The 10,928-nt window shown below is 37.2% G+C and overlaps 1 protein-coding gene and 1 pseudogene across 1 annotated transcript; both read right to left on the bottom strand.

Moving 5' to 3' along the window:
- Window positions 1-1,680: 1,680 nt before the first annotated feature.
- LOC103461115 (G-protein coupled receptor family C group 6 member A-like) lies at window positions 1,681-8,024 on the bottom strand. The gene is made up of 6 exons (XM_008403447.2): window positions 7,263-8,024; window positions 6,875-7,187; window positions 4,791-5,552; window positions 4,179-4,391; window positions 3,987-4,104; window positions 1,681-3,768 (listed from the first exon to the last, which is right to left on the bottom strand). The coding sequence occupies exons 1-6, from the start codon at window positions 7,499-7,501 to the stop codon at window positions 2,837-2,839; spliced, it is 2,577 nt and encodes an 858-aa protein (XP_008401669.2). The 5' UTR covers window positions 7,502-8,024; the 3' UTR covers window positions 1,681-2,836.
- Window positions 8,025-8,461: 437 nt separating this feature from the next.
- LOC108166044 (G-protein coupled receptor family C group 6 member A-like) lies at window positions 8,462-10,635 on the bottom strand (annotated as a pseudogene).
- Between the last annotated feature and the right edge of the window lie 293 nt (window positions 10,636-10,928).

Raw genomic sequence — 10,928 nt, 5'->3', positions numbered from 1 at the left:
GAGGGTTGCTGGTGCCCATCTCCAGCTAACGTTTCGGGCGGGAGGCGGGGTTCACCCTGGACAGGTCACCAGTCTGTCGCAGGGCAACACAGAGATACACAGGACACACAACCATGCACACACTCACACCTAGGGGCAATTTGGAGAGGCCAATTAACCTGACAGTCATGTTTTTGGACTGTGGGAAGAAACCGGAGTACCCGGAGAAAACCCACGCATGCACAGGGACATTTAAAATTATTTTCAAATATTTTTCTATATTTAAGATTAAAACAATTTATCTTTAAATGTCTAGCATCCTCCTGTCGGTGCTTTAATCGTTGAGAAAATTAGACATGCAGCAAATGGTGTATTTTGGAAAGTCATTAGAGTCTGGTCATGTTGCAGATGAAGGAATATGGAATAAAAAAAAAATTATTAAAAACCCAACCTACTCACAAAAACAGCGTCATGTAGAAGCTTTAATTCATCCTTTTGAACAAGAAGCCTTCTTATTCCATACTTATTGACATGTTACAGAAAAAATAGGTACACCGATGCCCTTATTCCCAAAAGCAAAAATATTTGAAAGCACAAGGAATAACAATACAGATGAAAGTGTGAAATTTGTCCAACTTCATATTATTCTGAGTAAATATAACATTTATCTGTCATTTGCAGCAGAAGATATTTACAATACTTATGAAACAGAACCCTGAGATTCCCAACAGCAGCATAAATACACATGTTTTGACCTAAATCCTTTCAGGCATGACAGACTGGAATACATCTCATGAGAGGAGAATGTTTTTCTGGCTTTGTTTTTCGAGTTATAATATGAGCTAGATTTGATAGCCAAATACAAGCTTTCTGCACATATTCTACAGAAAGAGGAAGCACGCTTCCACAAATACATTTACTCTGCACACGAGTTTTGCATTTTATTTTATTTTTCCCATGTAGTTAGCGTGCCATGAAATCACTAAAACAGTTTTGGAGAGTTTGTTTGCTCTACAAAATATATACAACTTTAAAGGTGCAAATGTATTTTTGCTTCTTCACCATGCAAGGAATTCTCCATCTCCTTCGGTTTTGATTAATTAGTTAAGTTTTTAGTAAGTAAGAAAAGCTTATTTATCAAGTGCTCTCCATATTATGGACATAAAATCACAAAACTCTGTACAAGAGAAATTAATGTTAAAATATACAAAGAATAATAAATTCTGCTGATGAAAAGCCGTGTTTTAACTTTGCCACCATTTGCTCTGATTAAGAATTCATTTCACTGGCCTTGGGCTGCAATATCTCTTTGTACCATTGACTGACAACATCATGGCAATTTTAATATTTATAACAGCAGTTTTCAAAATCATTTATTTTAAATATGTGACTTTCCCTTTACACATTTCATACAAATTCTTGTAAATAATAGCTAAAAATAAAGCGTGTTTAGATAAGTAAACTGTACAGTGTAATCACAGATGGCCTAATTTTGTAAAAACAAGGTGATTTATGATTAAATTAAAATTAATCTATTTGTCAAAGTTAACTTTTTTGTACATGTCTGTAAACTTTTAGGTTTTGCTTTCCTTTCATTATTTGAGGTGCTAAATTGATTTTATAACACAACAGATTTTTATTTACATCATGTGAGTGAAACTGTATCATAATATTAAAAATTAACATTTGCCAGCAGTTTTAAACCAGATTTTAAAAACTGTGAGTTTCTCTCACAAGGATATTTTATTTGCTGATGGAAAGGAAAGATTACTGCAGTCACAGAGTTGGCAAATGAGAATAAATTATATAAATGGCCTGAAATATTCTAAGCTATATTTATATACAGGTGCATTACATTTAAACCGAAGTGTACTCATTACGTTTGTTGGTAATTTATCTGTTACCATTTGGTTGAAGGTTATTTTTGTGATTACTCAGTCTTCTGTTCAGGCTTTCAATTTCTCACTTAATGTTGAAAAAACTTATACAACAATCAGCCATAAATGCATGGATCAGTCTGAAAAAGTCCTCTACAACATTTTCCACATATTTATGGCAACCAAGTTTTTTTTGATAATTTGTTGCTACTTTACAAACTCAGTTTCTGTCTTGTGGCACCTGAAATTTTACCAAAGGCAAATGCAAAATTTCAATAGGGGAAAGAGAAGGACTTTTTTTTCCCCAATTGATTATTTTAACAGTACAATAGCGTTCATGAAAATTCATTTCCTGTCCCAAAAGACGTCACCTTTGTTTCTCACTGTCTGTTATGTCAGACTAAACTTCTGTCACTTTAGGTCAGTCAGGTTTACCGAATAACGTTTTGCTAACTATTTACAATGAGCAAGAATTTTCTTCGTACTTTCTTGAAATCAAGAAGTTTACATACATATTCTCAGTATATGGGTCTTTAAGCCATTTTGTAACTAATTTAGTGGGAAGATTAGGTCATTTCTCCATTTGAATAATCCATTTGTGTCACAATCTTAAACTTTCTGGCTACTGGTTTGAGATGTTTGTTCACTATTTCCACATAACCTTTATTCCTTGTGATTCCATCTATTTTGTGAAATGCACCAATTCTGCCTGCAATAGAACACCCAACAACATGATGTGATGGATTTTTACTCTCTGATTGGCATTTTGGTCCATATCGATAAAGTACCTCCTTCCATCTTTCACTTTAGATATTTAGTAAAGTTCTCTACTTAGCTTACCTAACTTTTGGTCTGTTTTAATGTCAAACAATGAGAAGAAAAGTGTCAAACTTTTCATACAATGTATGCCTGGATTCTATTATATTATTTTGCAACTCATCTATAACAAAGGCAAGACCAAATTGGAAAACCATGGATAATTATGACGATATCACGGACAAGTCCTTCCTCTCATAATGTTTCCTAATGTATTCACTAATAGCATTGTGATTATTAATCTCTTTCCTAAACAACATAATGTAACACTTGGGGGCCAAGTGACAGCCAAGAATGCTGATGCAAGAGACCAAAACGGCTGCGCTGCTGATAGCCGGTTTGTACTTTCCTTCCAAAGTGAGATAAATTGGGAGGAAAACAATCCATATGATTAAAAACAGCACCATGCTCACTGAGATCAACGCGGCATTTTTGTAAATGTCGGGTAGCTGTCTACCTTTGAATGCAAAGACAAAACACACAAGGCCCCAGAAAGAGTTGTAGACTATTGTGGCAGCAAAGAACTTTTTGGACTCTTCGCACATGTTACATTGATACAATATTGTGAGCTCTTTCTGTTCTATTGAAGGAAGACGTGGGAGAGCGATTAGCCATGCCAAGGATACACCCAACTGCACACCAGCGATGATGGCAACCACAGCTACTGGATGATTAAGCTTCTTAATCTTAGAGCCAACCCTTGGGTCAAAGCTAAAACCTAACAGGATCTGAATTAAGTTGGCCAAAATGCAGGAGATACAGAGGGAGAAACTTATACCAAAGACAGGAATGCCTACACAGGAACGTGGTGTGGGTTTTCCTATAAAGGTGAAGGTAGTGCAAAAGCCGAGGAGCAAGGAGGCCATCTCCACATAACACAGGTAGCCTCCAATTGCCTTAACAACAGGAGTCCCACAGTTGAGGCCAATGACGATAGCGATCACTGCAGTAGCAATTATTGCAATAGCAGCTGTCATGATCAGAATGATGGAGAAGGGGTCTGACCACTCGAGAAACTCTTCAGTTTTATTCACACAAGTATTTCTGTGGTCTTCTGGTGAGTACTGGTGCGGTTCACATTGTCTGCAAAAAGTATCTGCAGAAGAAGACAAAGAATATAAAAAGCAAAGAAAAGCATTTGCTGTGTTTTCCTGTGAGACTGGGAAAAAGAAGGGGTACTATTGTATGCTTTGGATCTTTATCCTGACCAAGTGCTTCTGAGCCTATGGCCTCAAACTGATGGCAAATAAAGTAAGAGAGGAGAAAATTGTATTTTAGGCAAAAAACAAAACAGATAGCAAAGATAACACTGACCATTTCCATTTGAATACTCGTGAGATGAACAGTTAACACATCCATAGCAACATTTTCCACGTTGTAATTCCCTTCTTTGCCCTGGTTGACATGTTCTGGAGCAGTTAAAAACAGACACCTGTGAAAGAGACAATAGGATTAGCACAGGATTATGAGCTATTTATTTTACTGACTAATATATCTTCATCTTACATTTCCAGTGGTTCTCCATTGGGATAAATCTTTGTCAAATGAAATGGTTTTATTTGGCCAGTATTCTCCGATTTTTATTTTCTCAACGCCTTCTTTGGACTCAGATGTGTTCCAAAACAATATGTCGTATCCCAAACTGGGATCTCCGTTTTCATCGAAGTAGATATTTGTGTCATTCACAGTGATGTTGATATTCCTGATTACATGAAAAAGCTGTGGAGACAATTTTTAGGCCGATTTACTTGTTATGAAGTCGAAGTTTAAATATATTTACAGACAAAAACAGACCCCACTGGTCCAATGTCATTATTAATTTACTATAATACAGTTTAGTTATGGGTATCAAATTAATTCCAATTATGCAAGGACTTGGCAGCAGAGATTATACATACAGGGACACTTATATGCTCCATGTCAGAACATTGCGTACTTTGACTGTCTTGAGGACAAATGTGCAAAACTACCTGTACAGGCAATATAAATAATAAAAAGATTGATGTTTGCTGCAAAACAAAAGGTACTTTTTAAACTTTGTTCGGCTAATAATCACAACCAAACATATAAAAAGTAATCTGTAAAGAATAACTTAACACAGAAAGTTGTTTACTTTACCTCAATAGCAGTAAACTTGGTTCGTTCGCAGCTTTGATTGTTACATTTTAGTAGGATTCTGAGGCCCTCAGCAATGACCTGGACAGCCATGTAAATGTTGTAGGATTCATCATGGTCAATGTAGCAGTACAAGCATCTTAGGTCGGAGGTCTTATTCTTGCAGTTACATTTCATGTCATCTTTGGAGCTGTTTGTGAAAACTTGATAATAACTCAAAATGTTGTTTGTAGTTCCATTAAACATTGATGTGACGTAATCTTGAAAGCCAGGCACCTCCTTCTGTCTAAAAATAAAACCAAAAACTGGACCAATGCTTTCGATTCCTATTATCTCAGAGATTGTAGAAGATGTGGACCAGGCGTCACTTGCTATCCATGTCCTGTTGAGATTTTTTTCAATAACTGCTTCAAGGATGATGTGAACATTGGCCTCTTGGGTGAACATGATAATGGCCTCAGCGGTAGAGTTTCCTATTTTTTTCACCAGATCTGTTGCAGTTGAACAGTTTTTGACAAAGGTATCAGGGAGAATCTCCACAAAGTCAACACAGATATTATTGTCATCGAAGAGCTGCTGGAGACTATCGGTTCCAAACTTCCCATATCCATCAATGCTTCCCACAATGGCCACTGATCGCCATGAAAAATTCTTCACCAGCTCATAAATGGCTTGCGTCTGATGTTTGTCACTGGAAACAGTCCGCAGGAAGGTGGGGAACTTAGATTTTAAACTGAGCTGCTCGCTGGTTGAAGCATAGCTAATCTGTGGAGCGCAGCAATGCAATGAAAGAGGATGTAAAAAGTCTACACATCCATGTAAAAATTCATACATTTCTCAAAAATGATTGACATTTTCTTTCACCATTAATTTGACAGGTATCCTTTACAGTTCAACCAAAAAAAACAAGGAAATTTGTCTGAGGGAAATATTTAAGGAATAAAAAAGCAATAATAACCTGGGTGTGTAAGTGTGCGCACCCTTAATTTTTTTTTTTTTGATGAATCACTGTTTGAGTCATCATGGGTAAAACACCTGCCCTCGGTTACCTGAAGCCTGAAAGGTACGTTTGGCATGAAAACAACAAAGCACAGAAAAAAAGACTCTGAGGCTGGTAAAAAAACAGTCACTTGTTCTACACTATTTGTTTCGTACAATATCTGGATGCGTGACCAACACGGATTGGTCAATGTAGCAATGTAGTCTGGAATTGATAAAACTACAGACAAACTACAATTCTAAAACAGCACAGAAAATTTACGGCGTAGTTCACAACTTCTTCTTCTGTTCGCTGATTGTCCCAATAAAACAATCTACCAGAGACAATCCGAGTCAAGAGGAGAACGCTCAGACTGAACAGAGTTACACAGGAAGGCAATGGCCAGGATGAAAGAATATCTTCCAAACTATGAAAAACGATGGGGGCTTAATTTCATATAGCTGTTTTTATAAAGAGAATGAAATCATGAACAACTTCATGTAAAGTCAGTTTTACCCCCAAATCTAGAAAGCTGACCGATATTGTTTTTTCAGTACCACAAGCAGACATTCAAAATAATAATAATAATAATAATAATAATAATAATAATAATAATAATAATAATAATAATAATAATAATAATAATAATGAATTCACAAGAACAAACTTTATAGTCTTGGAATGACCAAGTCAGAGTTCAGAGGTAAATCTTACAGAAAATGTGTGGGGTCAAAATAGAAAGGTTTTTCCAAAATGTGAAATATTTTGAGAACTTTTGCAAAGCACTGGATAATATTCATAGGTCCAAATGTGGGATGCTGACAGACTCAAACTAAAGAAAACCTGTAAGCCAAAACAGGTGTGCACACCTTTGCAACTACAATATTTCAAGTTTTTTTAAATCATATTTTTCTTTCAGACAGATTTGTTTGTTTTTTGGTCATATTGCACAAGATACATAAAACATTAAAAGTGGAAACAGTTATTTGAAGAATTATCACAATCTTATTTGATTAAATTTCAGTGTCATGATCTGGTATGTATCAAATTGATATATTTACATTTAAATGGATGCTACATAGCATATAAAACATAGCGAGAGACAAACCTGTGTGACTGATGGTAGAGCAAGTACCCTTGCAACTGCTATGGATACCTCAGAGAATGTCTCTCCAATAACCACCTTCGTCTCAGGTTCGGGAAAAGCGAAATTGATGGATGCAGGTATGAGACACCTCTGGGGATCTGATTGGTCCTTCAGCAGCTGCAGAGTTGCTCTGATGGCAAGGGTGACATCTCCACAAGTATCATAAATGTCATATCCAAGGGTGAGGTTGGGCAGCAGTCTCGGCATTCGTTGGTTTATTTCTTGGATAGAGTAGATCATCACTTGGGTACGTAGGAATACTTGTATATCAAACCTACAAAAAAAGGCATGAAATAAACAATACATTTTCTAGCTTTGTAATTGGATTCTTTGCCAGGGACATACTTACGCTGTACAGTTTATTGGACCAGGATCTGTTGTTCTGTTGGTTTTTTGGTGAACAGGGAAAAGACCTCCAATAATAACGTCCCCATGAAGATATGCATGCAGATCTGTATTTTTAGTGCTAGAGTGAAACACACTCATAAAAGTTACAAGTAGCTTCAACAGAAACATGGTTGAATCAGACGTGCAGGCTGTGCTTTCAACTCCTGCAGTGTGAGATTTCTCCTGGAAAACTCTTCTCATATAGGGTTTGCCTACTGATCTGGGTCATTTGCATCGTCAGATGGATTTCCACTGATATCATTAGAACAAGATACAGGCACGAAAGTAGAGAGGTGATTTGAATCACTCACAAAGATGAATTCATTCGCAGTTTATCCTCACTGCAAGTCATTGTGACAGTTGTTGATCACATAAACCAGTCTGAACAGTAAAGGCATTCATCATTCCACTTTACCTTGAGGGCCTCTGATACATCCCTGCTGTAGTTTGCACTAATCTCCATGAGAGGGCAGCATGCTTCATACAATGTAGCTCTTTTGATTTAACAGATCAATGTTTTTATTCTTCTGGAAAATAAATCCATCTCAAGCCTATCACAACCTAAAACATATTTTGTCTAGGACTGCTTTGCATTTACCTCCATCCATCTTACTATCAACTCCCAGCAGCCAGAATAAAAAAGACATCCAGACAGCAGGATGCTGCCACCACCCTTACACTGACTTACAGTTGTTACTTTACTGCCACACATAGTTTTGTAACCAGTGCAACAGTGCTACCTACTGCACAGTGCTGCAGTTGGTAGCACTGTTGTCTTGCAGCAAGAAGGGCTCCTGGGTTGTTGGGGGTAATAACAAAATAGTATTACCCCCTCTGGAACAGAATATGAAATCTCTTCCAGATTTCAATTTCTCAATGGTGGAAAAGCAACAATACAACAATAAGCTGTAAATGTATGAATTGGTTAGTTTCAGTACCTTAGAATCCAATATTTATGGCAGCCAAAGGGTCCTGCTTCTTTTTTCTGCATTTACTAGATTCAAATAATTTTATTTTTCCGCCCTAAAATCGGCATAAATTGGACTGATTTAATGTTTTTTTTGCATACATTGTATCCCACTATCTGATTCCAATTGTATTATTTTGCAATTAATCTACAACCAAGACCATATTGAAAAACCATGGATAATTATGACGATATCACGGACAAGTCCTTCCTCTCATAATGTTACTATGTGGGAGAACAATTAACCAAGCCAAGGACACACCAAACTGCACACCAGAGATGATGACAAACACAGCAACTGGATGATTAAGTTTCTTAATCATGGATGAAATTGTTGGGTTAAAGCTAACACAGATCTGAATTAAGTTGGCCAGAATGCAGGAGATATAGATAGAGGAACTTATAACAAAGACAGGAATGCCTAAATAGGAATTTGGTGTGGGTTTTCCAATAAACGTGAAGATTACGCAAAAGCGTAGCAGCAATGAGACCAACTCCAGAAAACACAAGTAGGCTCCAATTTCTTTAACAATAGGAGTCCCACGGTTGATCCTGGTGATGACAGCAATTATTGCAATGACAGCCACGGTGATCAGAATGACGGAGAAGGGGTCTGACCAGTCGAGAAACTCATCAGTTTTATTCACACAAGTATCTGTGGTCTTCTGGTGAGTACTGGTGATTGGCACACGATTTGCAGGAAGTGTCTACAAAGGGAGACAAAGGCAGAAAGAAAATTAAAACAAAATTTAAGTGAAAAAGAAACTGATCAAAGCAGAAAACTTAATCTCCAAGGCCAAACATCTAAGGATCACAAGATCCTTGTCTTTGACCATACATATACTACACTATGGTAATACTAAACATCATTCAAAGAGTTATTTCATGTTTTATTCATTACAAATGTTTTGGTGTTGCTGTGTGAGGAATAAGCAACACATTTCAGTGTAAACTAATCTGAATTAGTGAAAACTAATATCCTCTAAATTCCTGTATGTGTTTGATTCTTCACTAAATAACTACAAATGTCAAATGACATAAAACTACTGAATGATTATTGCAACGTCGTTGTTCACAAAGGAGGCTGCCTGCAGAAATGTGTGGTGCTCTTTCTGTGACCATGTTGTTAAAGCAAAATAGCATCATTTTTTATTTGTGAAAACTTGATAATAACTCAAAATTTTGTTTGTAATTCCATTAAACATTGAGGTGACATAATCTTGAAAGCCCGGCACCTCCTTCTGTCTAAAAATAAAATCAAAAACTGGATCAATGCTTTTGATTCCTTTTATCTCAGAGATTGTAGAAGATGTGGACCAGGTGTCACTTGCTATCCAGGTTCTGTTGAGATTTTTTTTCAATAACTGCTTCAAGGATGATGTGAACATTGGTGACTTTGGTGAACATGATGATGACCTCAGCAGTAGAGTTTCCTATTTTTTACAGCAGATGTCTTGCTGTTGAACAGTTTTTGTCAAAGGTAGCAGGGAGAATCTCCACAAAGTCAACAACGATATTATTGTCACTAAAGAGCTGCAGTAGACTATCGGTTCCAAACTTCCCATATTCATCAATGCTTCCCACAATGGCCACTGATCGCCATGAAAAATTCTTCACCAGCTCATAAATTGGCTTGCGTCTGATGTTTGTCACTGGAAACAGTCCGCAAGAAGGTGGGGAACTTAGATTTTATGCTGAGCTCCTCACTGGTTGAAGCATAGCTAATCTGCGGAGAGCAGCAATGCAATGGTTTTCTTAACAGACACTGAAATTGTGAACAGCTTTATTTACCAATCTGTTTTACCCCAAAATCTTTAGGTGACTGCAAGAGAGCTGAAGATGAAAAAGGGTATTATTCTTCAGTTCTACAATGGGTCAAAGCTTACATACAAATCAACAAAGATAAATCACAAGCGCAAACTCATAATTTTGAAACAAACAAGCAAGAATTCAGAGATAAACTGTACATAAATAATTGCAGGGTTACCTAGGGAGGCATTTGAACATGACATTAATATCATCACATATTATTATCCAAGGGTGAGGTTGGGCAGCAATCTCGGCGTTCGTTGGTTTATCTCTTGGATAGAGTAGATCATCACATGGGTACGTAGGAATATTTGGATATCAAACCAAACCTACAAAAGAAGGCATAAAATAAACAGTACATTTTCTAGCTATGTAAAATGATTCTTTGTCGAGGGCATACTTACTTTTCACAAGATATTGGACCAGGAACTTTTGTTCTGTTGGTTTTTTGGTGAACGGGGAAAAGACCTCCAATAATAACGTCCCCATGAAGATCTGTATTTTTAGTGCTAGAGTGAAACACACTCATAAAAGTTACAAGTACATTCAACAGAAACATGGTGCTCACACAGTTTGATCAGATGTGTCTGCTGTGCTTTCTGTTCCCGTCCTTGTCAGTTGGTTCCTGGAAAATCCATCCATCCATTTTCTTACACCCTTGTCCCTCAGTGGGGTTGGGAGGGGTGCTGGTGCCTATCTCCAGCTAGCGTACCGGGCGAGAGGCGGGGTACACCCTGGACAGGTCGCTAGTCTGTCACAGGGCAACACAGAGACATACAGGACACAAAGGACACACAACCATGCACGCACACACTTAACCCAATTAACCTGACAGTCATGTTTTTGGACTGT

Source organism: Poecilia reticulata, unplaced genomic scaffold, assembly GCF_000633615.1.
Source record: "Poecilia reticulata strain Guanapo unplaced genomic scaffold, Guppy_female_1.0+MT scaffold_622, whole genome shotgun sequence".
Taxonomy (NCBI): domain Eukaryota; kingdom Metazoa; phylum Chordata; class Actinopteri; order Cyprinodontiformes; family Poeciliidae; genus Poecilia; species Poecilia reticulata.
This window is presented reverse-complemented; position numbering and strand designations above follow the sequence as displayed.

Bases quoted from the DNA above. Each gene is read 5' to 3' on its own strand.
- LOC103461115 (XM_008403447.2), bottom strand. From the start codon at position 7,501: ATGAGAAGAGTTTTCCAGGAGAAATCTCACACTGCAGGAGTTGAAAGC. The intron at 7,188-7,262 runs GTAAGTATGTCC...CTTTTTTTGTAG, and splicing joins GGTCCAATAAACTGTACAGC to GTTTGATATACAAGTATTCC. The intron at 5,553-6,874 runs GTTTGTCTCTCG...TGCGCTCCACAG, and splicing joins CTCTACCATCAGTCACACAG to ATTAGCTATGCTTCAACCAG.